Source organism: Haliotis rubra, unplaced genomic scaffold, assembly GCF_003918875.1.
Source record: "Haliotis rubra isolate DU_JTF1 unplaced genomic scaffold, ASM391887v1 Scf70, whole genome shotgun sequence".
Lineage (NCBI taxonomy): Eukaryota > Metazoa > Mollusca > Gastropoda > Lepetellida > Haliotidae > Haliotis > Haliotis rubra.
The window spans coordinates 2,184,146-2,210,630 of record NW_025767413.1 but is presented as its reverse complement, the minus strand read 5'-3'; the positions used below and the strand labels follow the sequence as shown (position 1 = coordinate 2,210,630).

Genomic DNA, 26,485 nt, shown 5'->3' with positions numbered 1-26,485 from the left:
AAACTAGAACTCATCAGAGCAATTGCCAAACACTAACTCCTTAATTCAAGTCAAGCAAGCTGCAACTCGGTTCTGTCTCTTAGCCACAAATCCAAAGTATTGTTAGTGAAACAATTTTATTGGCCCATTATGAGAATGACATGGAACTTGACATTATTTTCTATATATTTATGATGGATACAAACTAACACAATCCATGATGATGTTACTACTGTACCTGCTCTGAAGATCGCTCCAGAAGCATAGTGCATGGCTAGCGCTCTGGTCAACTGATGACAACTAGTGTACAAGTTTTTCCTCTCAAACTTCCCAAACGACAGTGGGGTATGATCCGATGCCAGGAATAACTTCATTGAAGCATGGACACTCAACAACATACTGATGGGATGAATACACAAATAATGAACCCTCACAGGTTCACTCAGAGCCACAGCAGCTGATTCAACACATTTGGGCAAACGTTTCACCTTGATTGGCTTGTTTCTATCACAGTGTAAAATATTAGGAATGAACCCTTCTACTTCCCTGAGCAGCTTGTAAATGAAGGTGTCATCTATGTACAGAGAGAGGGGCGATAGAGACAGTTCCACAGATTCCGTTACGGTGTTACCAGCATCATCAGCTGTCAGAACAAGCTGAGCATGGAGGAAGCTGGACAATCGGAGGACAGCATGTTTCTCTGTCACTGTCATCTTCTCAAGGTCTGGCATGTTCATCTCCTCGGTTTTCTGCTTGACCAGGAGCACCGGGAAGTCGTACTGACCCTGGCCGTACTTGGTTGTCCAGCTGTATTGTCCCCACAGACAGTGAGATGCAGGACTTGGCCTCAGTGCTGTCTGCCGATGTGCTGACTGGGAAATGGGCAGCATAGACACTGTCACAACACAGCCTCAACACTTCTGACACTGTCTCTGTCGATGTGGTCTCATCCATCATTACAAAGGATACATGCTCTATGAACACACCAGCAACATAAACAGATCCTGATTTGTCTTTCGTCCTTACAACTTTACTTTCAGTCTTTGATACATCTACACCAGAAGACACAGTTTCAGTGCTTTCTGGCGTCACTTCAACCACTTTAGTTTTTGTTTCCGCACCTTTCAACCGACTCCGGATCTCCTTTGCTGATATCTCAGCCTTACTGATTGGTTCGATTGTGATGTGTGTTACTGTAGCAATCTTCCTCGACTGGACTTTGATGTCGGCTACATCCGGAAGTTTGACGAAAGTGTCATTGTTTGACATAACATCCACTCCATTGCTCCAATTACTCCGTTTGAAAGAACCGTCATCCTGAGTCAAGTTAGCACAGAAATGCATTCTGGGATATGTGATGGCATCTGCTGCAGGGTATTGGTTGTTAACATAAGGCATTGTGTAGTGGGTGGAGCTGCCAGGGTCAAGGGTTGGGAGGTCATCCAGTAGCTCTGCCTCCTCTTGGACCACAGTTCCTGAACATGACAAGAACATAACCATGATGAGCATTCAAAGTTCATGAATTCATCAATTTTATCAAATATCCAATACATATCCAAGATAACATGTCTGGCAGATGACACAATTTAACACACATTTCCTCATTGGTTTTTGGTGGTGGGGTAGCCTCGTGGTTAAAAGCATCTGCACCAAAGACATGGGTTCGATTCCCCACATGGGTACCTTGTGTAAAGCCTAATTGTGGTGTGGCCACTGTGATAATGCTGGAATTTTGCTAAAAGTGGAGTTAAACTAAACTCACTCACTCATCCTCAATGGTTTGTGGTAAATATGGCATACTGGGGAAATATTCTATTCCTGAATCTAAACAGGCATGGAAAATCATTAAAAATATTGATTTACTTTTATCTGTTGATTAATGCATAACTCAGTAACATTCTAGCTATTTGACAAAGAAATATGAAATTAAATCCAATTGAGAAGCTACAACATTCAAATGTGCAAATCTTGAGATGTAACAAACCTGAGAGTGTAATGTTCATCAGAGCCTGACCAAAGAGGATTGGAAAGGAACAGTTGTTGGTGATGACACACATTGGTCCACAGTCCTTTGCCATAACAAGGTATGTAACTCCATCATGAATTTTGGCAGTGACACAATAAGGTTTCGTACAAGCCTCATCTGGTTTGCAATTTGGCACAGAAACACACAACCTAGCCCCATCTTTGTTTGAAGCAAGTCTCAAAGGTAGAGACCATCTTGAACTTTCCATTTCTGAAGAATCTGCCGTTTCTCTTATTGCAAGATAGTGAACAAACCCTGAGTCTTCAATTTCTTCTTTTTCAGGCAGAATCAAACTCCATGTCAAAAGAGAGCAAACATTTTCTTCGGTCTTTTCTACATGTTTGTGTGATGGAACGAGTTCTGGAGACTGAGAATAACTCTTATTCCTCCAGTTGACCTTGGAATGACCCAGTGGCACAGCCAGCAGACGCAGCTCAAACTGAGCAGACGTCAAGTTGGTGATCGTGAACCTCTCTCTGATTGTTACTATTCTCATGTCCTGCTTCATCTCAGAGACAACAGTTAGGAACATGGCCTGAAATGGGAAACTGATAGTTGTATATTGACATTACATTACATTTGTTACTTTACAGCTGTAAGCCGTAGCAATGCATAGGAGACTGTGGAATAATTGTGTCCATAATTTAAGGAATTAAAATGGAGTTAAATGACATGTAATTGCTGGAAACTGAAGGCAATTGACTGTCATCCATACAAATTAGCAACAAATGTTATTTCATGAATCCTTATAATATTGTTTAACCATTTTGAAGAACCTACCAATATTTGTAGGGTCGAGTTTGTTGAATGTCACTGAGTGACAAATGTGATATATGTTATGTACTTTGTGTAGCCCTCTGATAAGGGTAAATTGGCACAGCTCCCATCCCGAAAGCCATGAATATACAATGCTTTTAGAAAGTGGTTATGTAACAGGCGTTAGTTTTGGAATCACACTTTCTCACATACCAACAGAGCCTGATTCTGAGAGTGTGGGTTCAAATCCTTGATGGGACTCGACTCCCAGAAGTACAAGAATCTCTACTGAGATAGGTAATCTGTGTAATCCTAACTATAACATATGGAGCTGTGACAGGGAGGGAGACCAGAGACAATCGATGTGTTTCACTGTAAAGTGGTACCTGGGGGTTGTCTCCAGGGATCCTGATGGTCGTATGGACATAGCCATCCACAAACAGAACACGACCAAGGTCAGGGCTGTACCTCTTGTTGGCAACTTCGTCCTCCGATATAGGGATGGCTGGAGTGGTCAACACCTTACCCTTGTGATACAGGCCAATATGGAACTCATTGTCCTGAAACATTACAGAATTCAGAAGTACATGACACAGACTAACCAGAAATGAGTGAGTGAGTTTAGTTTTACGCCACTTTTAGCAGTATTTCAGCAATATCATGGCGGGGACACCAAAAATGGGCTTCACACATTGTACCATGTGGGGAATTGAACCTGGGTCTTCGGCGTGACGAACAAATGCTTTAACTACTAGGCCACCCCACCGCCCCCAAAAACCAGAAAAGTGATCACTGGTGGAACTAGTCATTGATCTGTCCACACACTTAACATTCTCGTTCATTGTAATTGTTAGAATTCACAAGGGCCTCCTTATGAACACATGTTCCTTTTATGTTATGTTTTATGTCATACAGGTGTTTCTAAAGGGTGTTCAGGTTTATTTGCTTCTCTGAGTAAAGTGTTTCAAATGTCTATGTTCTAAAATGTAGACTAAAATCAGGATTAAGGAACTAGCAAGGTCCAGATGAAAAGGATGCAAGCTTCAGATTGTCTTCTAGCTCAAATATGTGCAATTATTGCTGTACAGGCCAGGGTATCATAATACAAAACAACATTAGTCCAAGACTCTCATAAGTTTTGTGTTAAAGTATTTAAGTTAGTATTTTAGGATGTCAGGCTAAGAATGCTTCGTACAATGATCCCTAGATCATTACTAACCTGGAAGGACGGTGGTGTGTAGGTCTTGCCGTGTGGGATGTCAGACAGATTGCCCGTGGTGTTGAGGAGGACGAGCGTGATGCCACTGAGGTTGGTGATGAGGCACCAGGGTGTGATGTCCACCAGGAGGGTGCTGCAGCCCGGCATGTACTCCGACAGGCGGATACTCAGGTCCACACTCGGCTGCTGGACATCGGTCTCAGCCTCAGACAAGCAGGACGTCTTTGTGGGAGGAAAGCTGCCAAATGACTCTAGACTGTACCAACAGAAAACAACATGAGTTCATCGCAGAAAAGGCTCAGCAAGAATCCTTCCTCTGACAGCTGGAAAGGAATGTTTATACACTGGTATCAAAGGAGTAATACTGACTTTACTTTGTCTAAATACTCAACTCTTATTGGTCAGTTACTGCTGTCAAATCATAATAACAAGCCCTGATTGATGCAAGTAAGGTAAACTTTATAGAAATTACATTTTCCCCCAAATCACCTGTCTTACTTATAAAGTATTTGCAAATTTATAGGTCAAAATGTTGAGTTATATGGACAACCGAAACTATTCAAAACCGAAAGCATAAGTGGCACTACATAATGAAAATTTAATGTTTGAACTTTAGGGAAACTACAGAAATTATTCTATAAAATGTTTGCTTTCAAAGTACCTCTGCTGCATACTCAGAAAGCCTCTTATATAGGCAAGGAAAATATATGAACTATAAAAAATGTTTTAGAATAGAACCTGTTTAATTTGTAATTTCCTGTCTTTAAGGAAACTATTAACAGTATTCAATAATTCATGACCACTCCATATACAAAACTCTTTAAACATTGACCATGAATCCCACAACTAATGCCAACACATGCGACATACATACCTATCCATGTCGGGGAAGCAGTACGGCCAGGTGAGAGAGGGGTCAGTGGGCTGGTCGTAACACAGCTGGTCTATGTCCACTCTGCCCGGTGTGTGGTGCTCCACCTGGTCAATGAGGCCTGTGGACAGCACTAGAGGGGGACTGGACTTGGGGAGGGTCGGACTGCAACACAACACACAGTCTCTGACATGACAGTTTGGGAAAATAATAGGGTCCTTGGGTTTGCTTTAACTTTTGACATCAGGACAAGGACTCCTTGACTTACATACCTAATTTGAAACACTACAAGACAACAAGATGCTGAAAGGAAAACGACACTGCAAGAATAAGAGGTTTTTAAACTAGAACTGCGTGATTGGGATTCAGAATACAGTCAGGCATGTTCTGGCCAAAAGGTTCATTGCCTAATAGTGTCCAATATCCAAGCCCAAATTTACCCCAAAGTACCTGCACCAAATTCTGTAGATGTTTGTGTTATTAGATGGACAACTGTCTCAGCAGGCCGTAACAGTCACACACTACGTGGGTACTTACGCCAGTCTGAAGGCCAGGTTGTGGAGTGATGTCCCCTCCCACTGTCTCAGCAGGACGCTACAGTCACACACTACATGGGTACTTACGCCAGTCTGAAGGCCAGGTTGTGGGTGATGTCCCCTCCAACACAATGCAGCTGATATTCATAGGCCTGTCCCGACACCTGCAGCTGCTGCTTCTGTTTCAGTCTGGGCGTGTCCATGTCCACGTACAGGGGGCGGGGCAGGTGGGAGCGCAGGATGTACAGGGGGGTCAACAGCACCTGACACAGTGAGGGAGCACATCATATAAAAATATTTGACAAATGACAGAAATAATCACATTTACGTTCCCTTTCACAATGGTTATCATGATTATAAAAGCATGTTTGTGACTAACGGCAAAACTTCATTTTCAAAAAGTAGGCAAGGGAGTAAATATTCCATGCAAAACATTTATGAAACTATCAGGGATGGCAACAGGAAAATCTATTTGCAGCGGAAAACTTAATATTGTGTCATCGAATGGGGGTTTCTCAATGGATTTAGACGATTCACAATTGAACAATTTGAAATAAAATCCACGGAAATCTGCAGAAAATTGCCACCCTGAACTTTACTTTCTATATCAAATTAAACTGAACATCAGGCAGAGTATCTCGTGATCTGGAGTTATTCATGTCCTGTATGTCCCATACTTTACTCCTGCAGGATCTGAGCCTGGAGAGCAATATGTTAATGCTGGGCTTTAGGATTCATTTTGTCATTAATGTGTTCTAACCCGTGAAGGTCCGGGTAAGAATGTGCCTTCAGTAACCCATGCTTGTCGTATGAGGCGAATAACGGGATCGGGTGGTCAGGCTCGCTCACTTGGTTGACACATGTCATTGGTTCCCAATTGTGCAGATCAATGCTCATGCTGTTGATCACTGGATTGTCTGGTACAGACTCGATTATTTACAGACCGCCGCCATATAGCTGGAATATTGCTGAGTCTGTGGTTAAAGTGTTTGTTTGTCATGCCAAAGACCTGAGTTTAATTCCCCACATTGGTACAATGTGTGAAGCCCAGTCAATCACTATTTTTAAATCAGTGACCTCCATTGTGAGATATTTAACACAGCTACAAAAAATATGCTGCTGTTTCTTTTCTTCATTTTGGGATTAGCTACAAAATCTATCCATCTGAGATATAATGACATTAACAGTATTTTTTATGGGAATTATCCTTTGCAGAAGCCCTCAGTCTGTTCAACTGCCCTCTTTTCCCAATAGACCTCAGTATACCAACTAAACAAAGTGACTCACTTCATGTACCATTCTTCGAAATCAATTCCATCCCTTTCTTTAGTGTGAAAAGCAAAGACTTTACAATGGTAGGTCCATGACACATAAGATATACATGCTTATCATAAATTGTTGAATAAACACCCAGGGTTTACTTACTTCCGAAGATCCTAAAACCCAGCATTTATTCAATGGAGGTGTTTATTTCTATTCAAAGAGGATTTTTCCATCAATGCCTTGTGTGTTTCCTTCCAGAAATAAAATACAGCCATTCACAGTATTTTCACTATTAATAATGTCAGTGTGAGACCCAACTCTTATTCAAGGCAAATGGTCGTTTGATTCAGCTTTTATTCAATGCAGGCATGTATTCAAGGATTTATGTAAGTTTTTCAACACTTTCTCTGGAAGTGACTAATACAGACAGTATTAAGGGTACATGTTCCCCACAAATATATAAACATCAAAACCTGTGTTAGAAGAAAAAAGCATTCATTCTTCATCAAATTCATTCATCAAAATATTAAACATCAATATATGCAGTAACCTTGAGAAACACATGAAAATAAGTAATTATGGAAACAAGCATTAAACTGTTAAGCAGACCAAAGCTCCTTCTCAATGGTACATGAAGTTAACAGAAACAGAACAGTAGAACTAATTCTTTTAGTTTAGTGGACAGAAAGACCAGGATCATATTGTGACTGAAGGACAGAAAAAACACTTTCTCATTATTTCACTAATCTAAAAGAAGTTCAAACGAAATTAAAGAAAAACAACACTGAAAAACAGGATGAAAGTAAACTATGTTCCCGATAGGAGTCAGCTGCATACATCCCATGATAGAAATCTTGACAGGATGGGGCATAGCATGGGTCAAAAGCACATGGATGTCCCAGACTGGCAGGGAAATAACTGTCAACCAAACACAACATACTACTTTCCAGTCAAAAACTATGCTACTTAAAAGAAGTTAGGGTCCGCCCATTAACTTCATATCAGAACCCAATCTTTTCATATTACTATAATCAGTCTGTCCTGACATGGCAGACTGACTGTAGTATTATGAAGAAGGAAAATGTATAACAATATGTCAACCAAAGACAACAAATCCAGTTTCTTATCGATATAAATAGTACTCGAAAGTAGTTAAGGACCACATCTCTTTTTTATGAGTACCAGATTTGTCCATACATGTTGAATTTACCAGATTAGCTATGGTAATATGAAGGAACTGAGTGTACTTGAACTTATTTTGAATGGTATATATCATCTGAAACTTGGACTCAACATAAAAAGATTGTTAGTCCTGAAACGGAACCTGCTAATTCTGACAAATATTGATTCCTCAGTGATCAGCCAGCCACTGTTCATTGTGTTCGATCACTGACATTGATCTCAAACGACATACACAAACACATTCCACAGATTTGGTTTTAGATAGTTCCTTCATGTCATCTCATAGTCAAATATCATTGGTTTCGTTTAACAACTTCAAACAGTGTAAATAACTTTCTCTTTTTATTTTAAAGAAAATGTTCACTAAAGCCACACAGATAACAAATACATCTAAATGTGAATCAATTATTTTCAAAGTAAACAACATTGCAATTGCTTTGATTGACATCAAAACAGACTAAAAGAATAAACAGCAGGAGAAATATCCAACATCTATGACAGCCACAGTATGAAGTAGAATGAGGGAAACTCACCATGCGTTTGGTTGCAGTCATTATCAATTTAGCATCCTTATAAATGGATTGATAAAAACAACAGTTAATAGCTCTGGTGATAGATAATATCTCGTTTCTAACAAATGACTGTCTAAAATGTACTGGCAACATATTACAGTCAGTAAAAATTAATGGGAATGTGGGTTGTTGGTTGAAAAACCTTGTTCAATAGGACTGGATCAAGGATGTTTTCTGGCAACTCACTGCATATTGAAATATCTTAGTAAGTATATACTGATCAATAACAGTTTTCCTCAATCCCAGTTTGAAAATTATGGGATTCAACTTGGCAAAAGGTGATATTTATCTGTTTCGTTGATATTTATCTGAAGAACTTGGGCTGCTAAACTTTGAGATTCAGTTGTTAGGAAAGCATTTCCAGGGTGATGTTACTTCTGCTGATATCACTGTTATTTTCGTTAAATATTTCATTTTGCAATATCAACAAACATTAGGGGTTCTTAGATTTGCAAGTTTTTCGAGAATATGACGCACAGAAATTATAACTTTTAACACCCACCAACAATCGATGTCATATATGTACCATGGGCAGAATTGCAGCTGTATCATATCGAGCTAAAATGTTCATGGATAAAGGGACTTGTTGTTAACTAACATTATGAATTTTCATCTGTTTTTTTTATCACATAAGTTCAATGGGGTATATATTCTGTAATGAAACTAGTACCCAGTATGTGTTCCTTGATTAAAACTTTGAACATTAATTCATCAAGTAGAATCGGTAGTTACTGGCCACTTGTCGAATAGTTCTAGTCTTACCAGCAGTATCAATCTCAAGCAAATATAATTGTCACAAAACATTCAAAGACATCAAATTATCCACATGCTTGGACGTATAATCAACCCTGCATATATTTATACAACATCGACAACACATCAATAAACAATAACAATAAACAAAAGTCCTACATAAATAAAAACAGAATGAACAATACCAATGTATGACATGCGATTTTCAGCTGAGAAAGATTCTAGCAGTCTGCATTTACTCCAACAATATGAACCTGTCAACATCTTAGCAGGAAACAAGCCCTGTAAAGGTAGTCATCAAGTCTTACTGAAAGGAAGACTGACAGTATCACATGGCCAAATATGTGGGCATGTAACTCTTTTCTGATCCTCTACAATTTTTCTCAAAAACAATATATTCCAGCAACATTAAGTTTTCTAAAATGCCCTGTGTTTTTGTTTCTCAAAGATAACACCCAAGCTGTTAAAGAATGGTGGCTCCGAGGTTGTCATAACTAGCATGGGATCTTGTTGTAATTGCCATGAGCATTGGGCAGTTGAGTTGGTGAGTTAAGCTGTTGTCAATAATATTCCAGCAATATCACGGCAAGATGTGGTCAACCATGACCTTTGGTATGATAGGTAAACTTTACCTCTCAGAAAACCTAGTATCCCAATCTTGTCAAAATACATTTGTCCATCTACATTTTTGAATATCCCTGGTCTTCAGTGTTATGAAGAGACATCAGTCTCATACTGTCTCCTGCAACCAACTCAATCCCCACGCCCAATGCTTCACCTGTTGGAACAGGTGACACATATGTGTGGTCGATTGTCTTCAACTGTAGTTTACCAAATTACTCTTCTGGAGGAAGTATATCTCTCACAGGGCACACTTGGCAAGAGGAACTGTATTAAGACACATAATTTCCCCATTACTTAAATTTCATCCACAGAATAAGGTTATAGAAACCTAAGCTTAAGGTAATATGAACATAAGGAAAAATTACCAGACCAATTTCCCTTTCTAACCAAGAAGTACAAGAATCCTTATATACCCTGAATCTCAATGAGAGCCTTATGTACAAGGACAACAAATACCACAGGGGTTACTTGTTACAATTGTCAAGGAGCTTGCTTGTTGTGCCAAGGACCTGGGCTCAATTCTCCACATGGTACAGTGTGTAAAGCCAGTTTCTGGGGTCTCCTGCTGTGATATTGCTGGAATATTGCTAAAGTTTTCCCCAAACCACACTCAGTCTCTATTACAATAACTGATGACCTTGACCCATGGATGTCAAATATTCATGATAATGATGACCTTGCATCGTAACCATGACCCTGTGTGAACTACTTACCAGAGTCTGTACTTGTGTTTTGAAGTGCTGACAGAAGATTCGGCACCAGACATGGATGTAGGTAGACTTGTCTGGGAGGGGGATCTGCAACAAGAGTCAGACAAATGGTGTAATGTGCAGACGTTGACCACTGACAGCACGTCAGTCGCATCAGCTTACATTATACAAGACTTAATGTAATTCTCCACTGGGTCCATTGTTAAACACAAATTCCAATGCGATGTACACTGTCATATACTTTGTAATATAAGACTACAGATCATAATGTGGGAAGAATATGACATTTGAACCCTTGAACTCTGGATCCTAGCACAACTAAGGGAGGTAAGAGTAACTTGTGGTGCTTCAGATCATTTGGCCTCCCTTGCCCCTGCTACCAGTAAATGTTGATGTATGGTGTATAACATATGGAAAACTAAGACCATTGATCATGATAAAGTTCAACATAACTAAGGAATTTTCAGATACAATTTCAATGTAAATGCAAGATAATGATTTGTTCAGTGTCCAGAGTGACCAAGACAATGAGACTTACCTTGACCAGTCCATTCTCCTTCATCCTGTCCCCATTGACATGTACTTCCTGTGACCACGTTGTCTTCAGACCCAGCACCCGGAACTTCACCCCCACAACCTTCTCCTGCTCCACGATGAATGACGGCGCTGTGTGACCGGGCACCGAGGATACATGTGCTCTCCTTCACAGAGTTGTCTCCCCCTGAGGTCATCAGACTGACCTCCATGTGCTGAGAGAGTCGACTGGACATGACAAGCTGACCACTGATGATGATCTGTAGAAACATTGACAGATGGAGACTTCGTGCATCTAATTCACTTCAAAGGTTCAGTATGGCTTTCAATACACTGCTTCAATTTTTTTCAAATTGTATCCTGAAAAAAGTTCATTGAAACCTACAAAAGTCAACGTACAGAAAACAAAATTCATGATCTTTTGACATGTGTTGCTCTTATTAAACAGCAATAACTGACTTTCCTTTGAATTGCATCTTCTGGTTTGTAGAAAATAATGTGTTGCTATCCATCTAGAGAACCATATCCATATATTGTTCTTGGATTAACATTTCAGCTGGTACCAATGCTCACTTAGCTATTTCTTAAAATCAGGTCAATGTCGTATGTCAAGAGTTCCAAAACATACATGAAAGATTGGGATATATGTCTAAAATGATATTTTGTATCCTATGATTGTACATGGGCTGATGGCCTACTTACAGAAATAAATTCAACAACTATAAATTCAACAACGATATATGCAAATATCAGTGGGCTGATGCTTCATTCTATCCAGGTGAATATTACAAGCTATTGCAGAATCTTGTCTATAGCTCTATAACATAGCTTCTATAACACTCACTCCACCACCCCTCACCCCACACTTTCTAAATTAAATGTTCTGGGAGCAGCTCGACCTAACAATGAGCTGCTCCTCAAAGTTATATATTTAAAGAATGAACATATCCTTAATTGTCTGAACTCAAAAAGGTCTCAAGAGATCTCTTGACCTCATTCTTGTTCTCATATTTAGACGAAAAAGAAACCCTCTTTCACCAAACTGGTCACCATATACAAGGATATGTTTTACGGTGCATATGTACTTGGCACAGTTGAAAGCTTCACCTCACCCTGTGTTCTCATAGCTGTGACTGAGCCTGACTGAGTTTGGTTTTACGCCACTTTTAGCAATATTCCAGCAATATCACGCGGGGGACACCAGAAAGGGCTTCACTCATTGTACCCATGTGGGGATTCGAACCCGGGTCTTCGCCGTGACGAGCCAACGCTTTAACCACTAGACTACCCCACCGCCCCTCATAGCTGTGAACCATGAAGATCTGGGTTAGAAGTAGTCTTCAGTAACCCATGCTTGTTGTAAGAGGCGACTAATGGATCAGGAGGTCAGGCTCACTGACTTGGTTGACACATGTCATCTTATGACAATTTGCGTAGATTGATGCTCATGCTACTGATCACTGGATTGTCAGGTCCAGACTCTATTATTCACAGACCGCCACCATATAGCTGGAATATTGCTGAGTGCAGCATTATATAATAAGAAAAAACAAACCAAATTTCATTGCTGTACCTTCATAACCCAAAAGTCTTGTGACTTGCCCTACAGGGTGTAGTTTTGTATGTTTGTAAGTTGCCACACTAAGCAATATTCCAGGGATATGATATTCAACTCTGGACCAGACCAAAGAATTATTGACTCCATGAACATGGTTCTACACAACTGACATGTTGTTCTACCTGTTTCTGGGTGTTGGTGAGCTGCTTGATCTTAATGATGACAGTGTAACTCTGGTCCTTGGCCCGTAACTGCTCGGATCACGCTTGTATCGGTGTTGATGTCAAAGGGGTCGCACCACTTCCAGCTGGGCTGGTCCATACACACGTGGAGCAGCTGTAACCATGGTTATATGGAAATTGTAGCATCAGAATGAATGAATGTGTACATCCACAGATGAAACAGCATCTGGAATTGTCAACTAAACAATAAAACTCACAAAAATGGGGAGGTTTAAAACTATCCAAACCCAGGGGTACATAGGTGGTATGTGGTGCATATTCTAGGCCAAAGGTAAGTAAAGACATCAGGTTTTTGTGTACTTGACAAAAAGAGTTAGGGTCATGGTGTCTGCTCATCATGATTAGTGACCAGGGTGAAAGAAAGAGAGAGAGAGTGAGTTTAGTTTTACGCCACTTTTAGCAATATTCCAGCAATATCACGGCAGGGAACACCAGAAATGGGCTTCACACTTTGTACCCATGTGGGGAATCCAACCCGGGTCTCGAGCAAATGCCTTTACCACTAGGCTACCCCCCAGCCCGGGTGAAAGATAGATTGACATTGTGTAAAGGGTAATCGTTAATGGTAATGGTAACTTTTGTACAGGAATGCATCATAACATTTGAAACAGCAGACGTACATGGTACTTTATGTGCAACTTTAAACACACGTGTCTGTGCATGACTGACCTGTTTGGTCTTGTGCGACCTCCAGCTGTAGCAATGCATCTCCCGAGAAGCCAGAGCCAGGTTCTCATCTGTACCAACCTGCAGGATGGGACGTTACAACACTTCATGTAAAAGACATACGTACAAGTTTCAGCATAATAATGATGATTAACCAAATGAACTTTCACCATATCTGTCACTAAATACATTGTTATGGGGATATCTTTCTTTTGCCCAAATTCCTGCTTCAACTAGAGCTAAGAGATATCAAACACCTGAATAAAGTTGTGTCTAATCATGCTAATGATTATACCAATCTTAACAACATGAAGTATGATAGAGGGTTATATTGAACAAACTTTATGGATAACAACTTCTTTCAAGAAGGATCCTACTGCAAAGCTCAATCATCAGCATGCCTTTCCCTTTGTCAACTCACAGGCTTTATCAACTTACTACCTAACCATTTATGTTAATTATGTTGTTTTCTTTGTTGCATTCAGTATTTTTTTATTATTATTATAGGATATTTATATAGCGCACATATCCACGCATGCTCAAGGAGCTGGTATTTGTTCCCTCGATCATTGGATGTCAATCTCAACAGCACATCTTATTATCAATCTCAACTCCCTGGGGACCATACAACTCTTGCTGCCACAAGGCGCACTGAGTCAGTGTGGCTTTCCCACCCTAACGAGGTACCTATTCACAGCTGTATGAACTTTGACACATAGTCACAGTACTTTGTCCAAGTTTACTGCATGTTGCTTACCCACAACTAGGTGTTTGTACGTATTCATGTGGCCACCATCTCGTCATATACCAATGGATTCGTGGGTTCTTTTAAGTGCACAGGTTTGGGTAATGTACACTAGGGGTTGTGACAACACTGAAAGAGTCTGCACACAAAGTTGACTCCTAGGTTTTTACACCCGGTCACAGGTGGGCTCGATCCCGGCACCTCATGCTCGCTGGATCACTAGCCTGGCGCCTTAGCCAGCTCGCCCACCGCGCCCCCCAGTACATGTATATATACATCTCCCTCCTTTTCATGTTACATTCCTGCATGACAATGGTACAAGAATCTGTATCGAAACATCGCACTCACGAAAAAAAAGAAGTTGCTATCATTATAGTTTGTTCAATATTGTACTTCCCAACTTTCAAAATGCCAATCAAATAAAGTGATAGAGTCTTGTCTGGAGCTGACAAACTTAAATGTTTAGAAAACATTTATTGAAAGTGTCCATGATACTAGCCTCTATCTCAGACTTGCTAATTTAACTGCCTAACAACAACAAGGGCAGAGGTATGTCTGAGTATCTTCTGCCCACTACATGTGTCCCAGTACATGTACCCACTCCCAAGATGCATCAGTCACCAACACACACAACTGGATGTCCTCACCTGGCCGAATCTGACCGTCTGCTGTGTATCATTGCATACAACAATGTGACTAAACACAGCCTGTGCCTTTTTTGAACCAGTTTCGCCATTCAGCTGCAAAATATATAGATATAAAATATGGCATCAAATGTGCCCTGCATTCTGACTGGTTGAAAAACAGTTTCATAGGCATGAGAACCTTTAATTCTTCTGACTTTTAACTGTGTATGAAAAGTCACAACACTGACTTTTCACTTTTATATGAAAATCCTTGGTCAGGCATATCATTTCTTCCTGAATCCTAAATTTGAAACTGTATGTACTTCCACTTGTCAAAACGGAAACCATATTACGCATCATTAAGTTTGCTCAATATTAATCAGATCAACTTTGATTGTGATACTTTGGTTGACATGTTGCTGAACAGCAGGTTCACTTCTTGTCCAACACAAAACCTTCAGACTTACAAGTTGTAAAGGGAAACAAGGAGCTAAGTGTAGACTCACCATACTCCATGCCTGTAGAGATGTAGTGAGAGTGTGCACTGCCCCGCTCCCCACCCTCACCACTGCTGGGCCAGTCTTGCAGTTACACTCCATAATCGGTGGCTGAAATTGGAACACAAGTTATACACTGAGGTTAGTTGTATCATCAGTGTATGAAAAAAGGCCTGTCTGACTGCCCGAGACAGGCTACATTTCTGATGGACGGCCTTAATTTACAGCTCACCAGACCGATGGTACAAATTTTAGACAACATGTTCCATACATTTGAGTAATTTTCTTTGGATTGTCTGGTCTGGTTAAATCCATTTTGGGCTGGTAACATTTTGACGTCTGGCTGGGTTTTGGCTTATTTCATACACTGTTATCATCAAAGATTATTCTGATGCTTGATGGGCATTTAGAAAGATTATTCTGTTTGCCGTAACAAACAGTTGGGGCTACATGTGGTAGATGTCCTACCTTCTCTCTGTGAAGCACCACCAGGTAGCCGTCCATCATAGTGTGCTGCAGCACGATGTCCATCGTCAGGTTGCGATGCTCCAACACCTCCAGCCTCACTGTGGTAGACACCTGCACCCAACAAGGAGGAGTCAATACACCACACACACCAACATTCTAAACTGTGTTTTCTTCAATTGGACCTCAACCTGCTTGTACAGAACAATGTTACTTTCCTTAGAGATACTTAAACACAACAATTTTAACTCTACACCCAGCATTATGCTCACAAGATCAACCATTCCAGAATCATGTTCCACAAAACACCCATATACCTCACATAGACGGAAAACAGCTGTACCTTTCATTTTAGTCAAATATTTTACTAATCATTAACTGGCAAACATTTTCCTGCCTCAAGACAAGCACAGCAAATGATCCGGCCATGGGAGACTTATCTGCTTCAACAGCATACTGACCTGAACCTCGGACCTGCTCGTGTGACCTAGCAGATGTGAGAAAGAGGCAGAGAGGTCATCTATGGTGAGTATGGCAAACTCATGCTCCTCGGATTGAGCAGACATCATGGTGTAAGGAGACAGCTTGGTAGGGACTCCTGGAAGCAGAGATTGTATCAGTAATGTGTCATAATGGAACCAAGCAAACTAGACAGACAGGCGTTTCCATTCCATGCAAAAACAGATGCACACGCCATCCAAATGTTATCCTGAATGCTGGCTTACTATTTGAAACATGCATCATGAACCACTTGACTTTAAAAATGTTTGGAGACTGTTGACTTCACACAAGTCCAATGCAGTACAACTTTTCAAACAAGAAAGCCTGTGCCTCCAGCTACCTTAATAACAAAGTTATAAGCCCTCAGATTCTTACTACTTCTGGTTAAGGAAAACATATGACCCATGCAATATAATTTTGAAACATGTCTATGCCTCTTGCTACAAATCTTCACCCAGTCATGGGTGTTGACTGAGTACTAAAGGTTATTATGAGTTATCCCCCTTGTATATACTTACTATTGGTCAATAAGAATTGTCCTATTATATCACATACCATTACCTAATTACTGACATGAACTACTCTTACCCAGTTTCTGATGACATACCCTTACCTAAACACTGGCATGATATGCCCTTACCTAATTACATGACATGACCTTACCCTTTTTAACTAATTACTGACATGACCTACCCCTTACCTAAACACTGCCCTTTACCTAAGTACTGACATGACCTACCCTTAACTAATTACTGACATGACCTACCCTTACCCAACTTCTGACGACACATTCCCTTACCTAAACACTGCCCTTACCTAATTACTGACATGACCTACCCTTACCTAATTACTGACATGACCTACCCTTACCCAACTTCTGACGACATACCCTTACCTAAACACTGCCCTTACCTAATTACTGACATGACCTACCCTTACCTAATTACTGACATGACCTACCCTTACCCAACTTCTGACGACATACCCTTACCTAAACACTGCCCTTACCTAATTACTGACATGACCTACCCTTAACTAATTACTGACACGTTATGCACTTTCTTAAATTCTGAAATGACATACCCTTTCCTAAATACTGAAGGTGATTGATGAAGTGTAGCTGAATGGTTGCCATGGATACACATCCCTGGAAGACAGGAATGAGGCTTGGGACAAAGCAGGAGTCTACAGACATACATGCTGCAAGGGATGCAGGGAGAACCATGATATCTCTCTCAGAGTTGTCTTCCTTGACAGGTCTGTAATGGACATCAGATATTTTCATTACAAACAATATTTCTAAAACCAGTCAATGGTTTTGATATGTAATTTTCATTTTATGTATTTATAGCAGATTTTCTTGCTCTTTGCTTTCTACAATTTTCTGAAACAAAACAGAAATAAGCAATAGACTTATTTTAAAAACATTGCTGTGATTTTCATCAGTTCCACCTTTTGAATGAACATTAAATCAGTGAGAGAATGTTGTTTTATGCTTAAGACAGCTTGGTAGGGACTCCTGGAAGCAGAGATTGTATCAGTAATGTGTCATAATGGAACCAAGCAAACTAGACAGACAGGCGTTTCCATTCCATGCAAAACAGATGCACCACGCATACCATCCAAATGTTATCCTGAATGCTGGCTTACTATTTGAAACATGCATCATGAACCACTTGACTTTAAAAATGTTTGGAGACTGTTGACTTCACAAGTCCAATGCAGTACAACTTTTCAAACCACGAAAGCCTGTGCCTCCAGCTACCTTAATAACAAAGTTATAAGCCCTCAGATTCTTACTACTTCTGGTTAAGGAAAACATATGACCCATGCAATATAATTTTGAAACATGTCTATGCCTCTTGCTACAAATCTTCACCCAGTCATGGGTGTTGACTGAGTACTAAAGGTTATTATGAGTTATCCCCCTTGTATATACTTACTATTGGTCAATAAGAATTGTCCTATTATATCACATACCATTACCTAATTACTGACATGACCTACTCTTACCCAGTTTTTGATGACATACCCTTACCTAAACACTGGCATGATATGCCCTTACCTAATTACTGACATGACCTACCCTTAACTAATTACTGACATGACCTACCCTTACCTAAACACTGCCCTTACCTAAGTACTGACATGACCTACCCTTAACTAATTACTGACATGACCTACCCTTACCCAACTTCTGACGACACATTCCCTTACCTAAACACTGCCCTTACCTAATTACTGACATGACCTACCCTTACCTAATTACTGACATGACCTACCCTTACCCAACTTCTGACGACATACCCTTACCTAAACACTGCCCTTACCTAATTACTGACATGACCTAACCTTAACTAATTACTGACACGTTATGCACTTTCTTAAATTCTGAAATGACATACCCTTTCCTAAATACTGAAGGTGATTGATGAAGTGTAGCTGAATGGTTGCCATGGATACACATCCCTGGAAGACAGGAATGAGGCTTGGGACAAAGCAGGAGTCTACAGACATACATGCTGCAAGGGATGCAGGGAGAACCATGATATCTCTCTCAGAGTTGTCTTCCTTGACAGGTCTGTAATGGACATCAGATATTTTCATTACCAACAATATTTCTAAAACCAGTCAATGGTTTTGATATGTAATTTTCATTTTTATGTATTTATAGCTGATTTTCTTGCTCTTTGCTTACAATTTTCTGACACAAAAACAGAAATAAGCAATAGACTTATTTTTAAAAACATTGCTGTGATTTTCATCAGTTCCACCTTTTGAATGAACATTAAATCAGTGAGAGAATGTTGTTTTATGCTTAGTCATGAATATTCCAGATATATTACAGCAGTCTGTATTACATACACCATTTTTAAATAGGGGAATTCAAATCATCCGACATGTTCGGAACATTCACAAGAACTATTTGCATCCGCATAGGGGGCGGTTGTTTACCCTAGTGGCTAAAGCTTCCGCTCATCAAGACCCGGGTTAGATTCCCCACATGGGCACAATGTGTGAAGCCCGATTTCTGGTGTCCCCTGCCATGATATTGCCCCAGAAAATGGACTTCACACATTGTACCCATGTGGGGAATCGAACCCTGGTCTTTGACGTGAAGAATGAACGCTTTAACCACTAGGCTAACCCACCACAGAGAGCAGAGGAACTGAGGATACTGTACGTACATTGGCAGTGAATGAACTGCAGTCTGGCAAAAACTGTACAGATAGTTAGATCAAGTTATCTGGGACATTTCATAGATTTAATGTTATTTAATGTCAACATGACAGGACTTACGACGGCTCTCTCTCCCCTTCCTCCACATCATCCTCCTCGTCATCATCATCACGGTAGATGATAACTCTCCAGGTCTGAGCCACTATCAGTTCCTGGCTGTTGTTGACCTTGACCTCTGGTAGTGGCAGGGTGAAGCTCTGGTTCTCGGTCAGAGAGAAGTCTATGTGTCCCAGGTACTGCTGGGAGGCCTTGTCATAGTACTGGAGGAGACATGGAACCTGGAACACAACAACCTCCATTAGATACAGACAAACAACAGATACAAGGCCAAACACAACATCCAACTTCAGTGCGATATTATCCCATTCAGGAGCCATGTATGATGTCAGGAAAATGATCCATATAACCAGGAGAAAGAGGTTCAGTGTTAGTTTTAACATTGTTCATGAACAAATGATTATCTACTTGATATTAAAAGAAGTGTACAACTTTATGGACAACAACTTCTTGTTTATTGCATAGAGTGACATCCGAAGTAGATTCTTATACCGTTATCAGGCTGAAGTGAGCCGTATAAGAATCTAAACAGAAATGTTGCTCTATGCAGTAAACAAGTAGCTTTTATCCATAAAGTTTGTATGATTTGTTATCTACTCACCAGCTTCTAGAATGCTGATCAAACTCTTGATTGCAAAAAGTCCAAGTCTCTAATTGTATATAACATATGAGTGAGTCAATGTTATGAAATGCCAATCAGCTATTATCAATACATTAACCAACATCACAAGCCATATCACAGCAGCACTAAACATTAAGGTCTCAGCCAGACAAACCAGTCAAGACCTATTCCACATCTGAATCCCTATATGGAGAACTTGAGACAGTCAGTAATATCAAGATCTGGATTAGACAAGGATGTTGGGCAGAATCTTACCCTGTCTGGTCTGTTGTCTGATGACAGGCCGAAGGGCACAGGCATCACACTGACATGAGAGAGGACCCTTGGCTGGTAGTACGTCCAGGTCATTGTGCTGTTGCCATCCTCGGTGCTGTTACTGCTGCAGAAGACAATTTCACCGGGATTTGCTTTCAGGCCAGACCCATCTGCAAACACCAAAATATCTACAGCATGATTCTGTGATAAAAAATTTGGTAAATCGTATCTGTTCAGATGGACAGAATATGTGTCTGCTACAGTAGACCAATTGAAGCAATGTTCAGACAGAATTGCATCTGTTCAGATGGACAAAACATGCGTCTGCTACAACAGACAAAACGATGCAATGTTCACCCTTCCTTTGTTCAGAATATCAGCATGCCCGGAAATGATACTGATGCACCTACCATGATCAACGATGTACTCAAAGCCAGCAGTCCTGAGGTCATCCGTGGTCGTGTTGTGGATGAAGTGTGACATCCCTGATGCTACAGTCACATCACCTGCACCACCACTACTTTCTGGAGTAGAACTAGATTGCTTTTCTTTGCTGGGAAATCGATTCTGTCAAAAAGGAAAAGAAGAGTGGCCGTATGTTCACTTGTAACACAATGAGCAGACCTCATAGAGGAGAGTTGTTTCATACTGTAATTAACTTGTGTAAGAACAGCATGTGTCTATGAATGTTCATGGTCACTCCAGTGACTTTTGGAAGGAATATTGCTCTAAGGGAGACCAGGCTATCATGTCCATGGTCTGTTCCTATTTCATATTTAAGTCCCTGTTGTGAAGAAAAGGGCAATGTTTTAATTTCTGTTATTGAGAGTTTAACTATTGCTGGATGGAATAAAATCCAATAATGTCAATTAGCACCTGACAAAGGTGACTTAATTCAAACTTGTAAATTAGCAATTAGTCTAAACAATAACATGTTAAGTTTTCTTTACTTCCTTAGCCAGTGCTTATGAAATTATGATAAAACATTATCTTCAAGACACTTCAATGAGATATTCTATATACATCTTCAATTATTTACTGCTGACAACATCAGTAACGGTATCTGTTATTTGTGCACACAAGGTTATCCCTTCCCCAACCAATGAAAGTGCAAAATGAATTTCTTCTGCAGTACTAGTAACATATTCAATTAGCAAACACTTTGATATTTAGGGTAAAAAATAAGAACTTTTTGCTAAATATTATAATCATTATCAGCACGATTGTCTGTGTTTGAAGAAAGTCAGTGATCTCTTGTTTAGCATCTCATCATCCAAACACAAGCAAATGCAAGTGACTATCAATTATATGATTATATAACAAAAACCTCCTCTTGCAAGTTCAAGACATTTCTGCCAACATGAGCAATGTTTATTTAAAAATATTTCTTAAATAAATTCATTAATTGTGAAAGGAAATTCTGTTCAAAATGTCAAAGTGATATCACTGAAATGTAGGGGCAGTTAAAGCATCCGCTCATCACCCGGGTTTGAATCCCCACATGGGTACAATGTGTGAAGCCCATTTCTGGTGTCCCCAGAAGTGATATTGATGGAATATTGCTAAAAGCAGCTTCAAACCATTCTCACTGAAATGTTAATGTTTGAAGTCATATTCCACACTGTGCTCACCTGGAGGAACTTGTTGACCTGCTCTGTCAGGAGCTGCAGACAGACCACTTGATCCTGGCCCACGTATATCGGCAGGATCCCCGTCTCTGCAGCGAAGATGATCTGCGGGATGGATGGGGTCCCACTGTGCTCTGCCCAGACTAGAGACAGATCCAGGTTGACTGATGCGGGACCTAGAAGTGCACGTGTCTTCTTGTCCAGGACTGTCTTCATGAGGAGGTCCTTGAGGAACAACTCACAGCCGAGAGAGTCTGACACACCTGGGGTGGAATGGTATGCTTGTGTATGTTCTCAACAAAACCCAAAAGGTTATCAAACTTGGAAGACAGGTAGATGCTTTTGATGGTCCAAATTTTAAAAACACAAACAGATGGGCAATGAGCAGTATTAGTTATCGGTACAAAAGCAATTTTGTATAATTAATTAATGGCAAGACAAACATTCCCATCTCCAACTCACCATGTTTGGCCTGTTGGAACTCGGTGATGACTCGGAGTGAGGAGGAGGATACCATGAATCCTGGAGAATGATCTTCAGGAACCGTCTCTAAGGCAACCACTATTTGATCTGTCATAAACTCCAAGTGATCCAGACTGGAGAATATACCTGAATTATTCAACAATGTTGTTAGTCATTGGTATCACTGGCAAGTTGAAGTACAATCTGAACATAACAAATGAAATATCTGAGTACGGTGAGGTACTGCAACATTTTCTACAGTGATGACACACGCAATATGTGTCCATACTGTTTTCATTAAAACTTCAGTAAGTAATTTTATTACATCTACCTGGACTCGACTGTGATGATGTCTCCTCCATCACCACGTCTGCAGTTGACGACTCCCTGTTCTGACTGGCTGTAGATGAAGATGTGGTTATCTCCCCTACAAAGTCCAGGATTTGCTCTACCTTATTCAGACTCAGGTTGACTTTGATAGGACGCTCTAGCTTCAAGGTTACACATGCTGTAAGAAAAAGCAAAAAAATGAGTAAACCTTTGGAGAGGCAAAATCAGCATTATCATGTAACTGTTTCAGATTTCAGAACATTTAATAAACAAATTGTAAACAGTATTTTCCCTGTAAAATTGATCATGTACCTGGTTGCTGCAGGAAGTTGGTGATCTGCAGGGTGTAGAGACTAGGGGGGATACCTGTCTTGGGGTGTGGTTGTCCCGCCCTTGTCTCAATCCAGTAACTGCTGAAGTCAGAACAGTCAGGCAGCAGACGGTGGTCTTCAACTGTCACAACACACGAGAGTCACGTTACTCATCATATTAGACATCACACACTAATGTAGCTTTGAGGATTCACAATGCTTTCATACAGGAAATGCAAAGGACATGTGTCTGTATCCTTATTCTGTATCCTGCACATGCAAGGATATACATTTGTATCATACAATTGTCAGTAAGGTTAGTGTTGTCAAGGCAAAATACAAATTCAATAAACTTGGTAAAATAATCCAATAAATGTGCAATGTAGTCTTCTAGCTTTCTATCTTCTTCTATATTCTACTTTAAGTAAGGACTATACATTGATCCATTGCGTTATTTATCAAAACCAAAATTGCATACAGTTCCCGAAAAGTTCAGATAGAGATCTATGTATGTCTGTGTGCTTATGTTAATCAACATGGCTTCAAATGATCTGGCATTCTAAATGGGGTCTTCATTCATGTCATTGTATTTCACACAATTTTAAAAGTAGCATTAATAAATGAAAATGTGTCTTGAACGCTCTTGAATGATAATTTCACGACTGTTAAGATAGATGAGTATCATCAGCTCTGTGTTTCTGTATTGTACACATGATGCATATGAGTAAGAGTTGTGTATTATATTCACCAGACACATGCAAATATTCTCTATATCTGTGAATTTCTGGACTTTACATTTCCAGTCATTTCCTTTAAAATCAGATCTACTCCAATATGGTATTTTTCAGTGACAAATTCTCAATCAGAGTTTCCATACGAATAACTCAATAAACTTGCACTATCCAAATAAAATAAATGATGTGTGGGTTCTTATGCCAGTATGAAGCCCATTTCTGGTGTTCCCTGCCGTGATGTTGCTGGAATATTGTTAAAAGCGGCGTAAAACCAAACTCAGTCAGTTATGCCAGTAATGTTTCAGTTTTCTAAAACAATTAATGCCAGCGATTTAGAAGTCTTGATTTGCTGTGCAGAACTTTCATCTGGCTTGATTTCCTACAGAGGATCTAACAGATTATCACTCAGAGAGGTATTGTGTCTGAGAACAAGATCTGATTTCACACAAATTGTAACCATATATTGCACTCCACCTACCTGGAATGATTGATTGGCTGGATGGTCCCTTCACGATGATGTCATAACAGGACATCTCAAACCTCTGACTGGATGTCTGACATGAGAGGATCGTGTGAGGTTGAGCGAAGTACAGGTAGAGGAATGGTTTCATGCAGACAGTTCCAGGTGGCACCACTTTCTTGGCCAGATCACTATCATTGCTAATGTGCATAAACTCAAAGTCTGAGCATGTGTCGTACTGCTGCAGATACGACTCATCACTATCTGGTGACGGGATGTTGCTTGTTAAGTGTTCCAGGTTATCCCCTTTCAGTGTTGACGCAGACTTTGACTTGTGAACAACCTTTTTATGTTTTTCATCTTTATTTGCTGCATGCAGACTGTCTTCTCTCAAAGTATTATGGGTATACACGGTACATGAAATTCGCCCAGCTGTCAGAAGAATGTGGAACGGCATGACCTTTGACCCAAGACCAAGGTCAACTGGGGTCACGACCTTTGAGGACGATGCTGATTTGACCTGTCTTGGTTTATCAGCTGTCACAGTTGAGATGTCACTTTCAACACCACTATCAATCCCATGGTGCTCTTGGGCACGTCCTGATGACCTTGACCTCCCACTACCACTGGATTTTGCTGATGTGATTTTTTCTGATTTGCCAGAGAGGTGTGTCATACTCTTTCTTGCAAACTCTGACATAAAGTGTATTTGGTTGGTACTGAGATAAAGGTCAAGGTCACTGGTGACATTCATCTCAGCAGCATACCCACACACAAGGACATACTGAAAGAGAAAACAACAAAACAGGAAATAAATAACATGGTTCTGTAATTAATAAACATGTTAGCAATGTTAAGATTTTCTCATAAGATAAGAAATAAGAATCAAACAGATCTTCAGTGTTTCCGTTCTCTGGTATATACCTGAAAATCGCCGGAAAAATTCGTTAGGGACCGGTAAATTGAAAGCCAGCTGGACACTGTGTCCGGTAAATAATCATGTATTAAAATAAAAAAATCATGGGTAAGCGAAATGACAGTCTTGGCTGTGCTTTCATGGTCGCAAAAATTGTTATGTTTTGGAAATACCCAGGCTAAAAATAACTTTAAAATGAGTACTTACAGTATGGTAATAGGATATGACCGGCAAATTTCATTCATGACCGGTAACATTTTAGGTCGCCAGACACAGTGTCCGATAAATAATTAAATCAGCGGAAACACTGTGATCTTTCTCATAAGATCATGATGATTCTACTGAAAATTATTCATCCCTGTTAATCAAATAACAGTGGTACTTGGTAAGCCAAAATCGATTAAAAATCTCGCATATCGTTATAAAAAATAATGCCATTTACCTTTTTCATGTTTTCCGCAGGCTCTCTCCTGCCATAGACAATGGCTGGTGCCATGACGAGACACAAGTCAAAGCCTGAAGCCATGGGAATCAGACGGATCTCTTCCTTTCTTCTCTGAAATAACAGTGAAAGATACACAACTGAAATATGAGAATTATCGGAAAATTACACAACAACATAATGACAAATCATTCATATTTCAGGAGTTTGTATACCCTATGTTCCTCCATTACTCATGAATACGATTTGCAGCATAGCTACTATTGTTAACCAACAAACAACAAACACTGGGATTCCACAACAAACATGTTCCATCCACTCTCCTTCAATATTCGGCAAGGGTCATGGTTCTTGCACAAAGTAGGACTCATTTGACTTCCATGAGTGTAAAATATTGTTCATTACCAGGCTATAAATGTACTCCTTCAAGGGGTTGAATGTAGTCATGAATGATGGAAGAGCAAACAACATGGAATAATGCTGACAATGCAGTGACATTCATTTACTAGCTACTACTACTGGTCAAAGATTGGTCGCAGTGACTAAACGACTAAGCAATCGAAAATGTTTTCTCATAATCGAACACAAACAACTTTGGAACACTTGTTTGCATTAACAATATTTTTTCACAAGGTTGGTTTGTCTGTGTCATTAAATTTACATTTCATAAGCACTACAAGCTTGTTCCAAGTCATGATTGAAT

General features: G+C 40.0%; 1 protein-coding gene across 1 annotated transcript in view; it reads right to left on the bottom strand.

Annotated features, from left to right (window-relative positions):
• LOC124258754 (vacuolar protein sorting-associated protein 13B-like) overlaps positions 1-26,485 on the bottom strand; it is an 84,733-nt gene that overhangs the window by 9,469 nt on the left and 48,779 nt on the right. Inside the window, 30 exon segments of the mRNA XM_046692836.1 lie at positions 218-774; positions 776-1,454; positions 1,964-2,540; positions 3,148-3,321; positions 3,981-4,236; positions 4,855-5,016; positions 5,475-5,650; positions 8,366-8,401; positions 10,495-10,578; positions 11,030-11,188; positions 11,190-11,285; positions 12,766-12,834; positions 12,836-12,919; positions 13,495-13,572; positions 14,884-14,976; positions 15,369-15,470; positions 15,828-15,938; positions 16,286-16,422; positions 17,409-17,584; positions 17,829-17,844; positions 18,731-18,906; positions 19,626-19,843; positions 20,500-20,669; positions 20,910-21,066; positions 22,131-22,390; positions 22,590-22,736; positions 22,921-23,097; positions 23,232-23,372; positions 24,443-25,208; positions 25,783-25,894. Of these exon segments, the coding sequence (XP_046548792.1) occupies positions 218-774; positions 776-1,454; positions 1,964-2,540; positions 3,148-3,321; positions 3,981-4,236; positions 4,855-5,016; positions 5,475-5,650; positions 8,366-8,401; positions 10,495-10,578; positions 11,030-11,188; positions 11,190-11,285; positions 12,766-12,834; positions 12,836-12,919; positions 13,495-13,572; positions 14,884-14,976; positions 15,369-15,470; positions 15,828-15,938; positions 16,286-16,422; positions 17,409-17,584; positions 17,829-17,844; positions 18,731-18,906; positions 19,626-19,843; positions 20,500-20,669; positions 20,910-21,066; positions 22,131-22,390; positions 22,590-22,736; positions 22,921-23,097; positions 23,232-23,372; positions 24,443-25,208; positions 25,783-25,894 (6,146 nt within the window).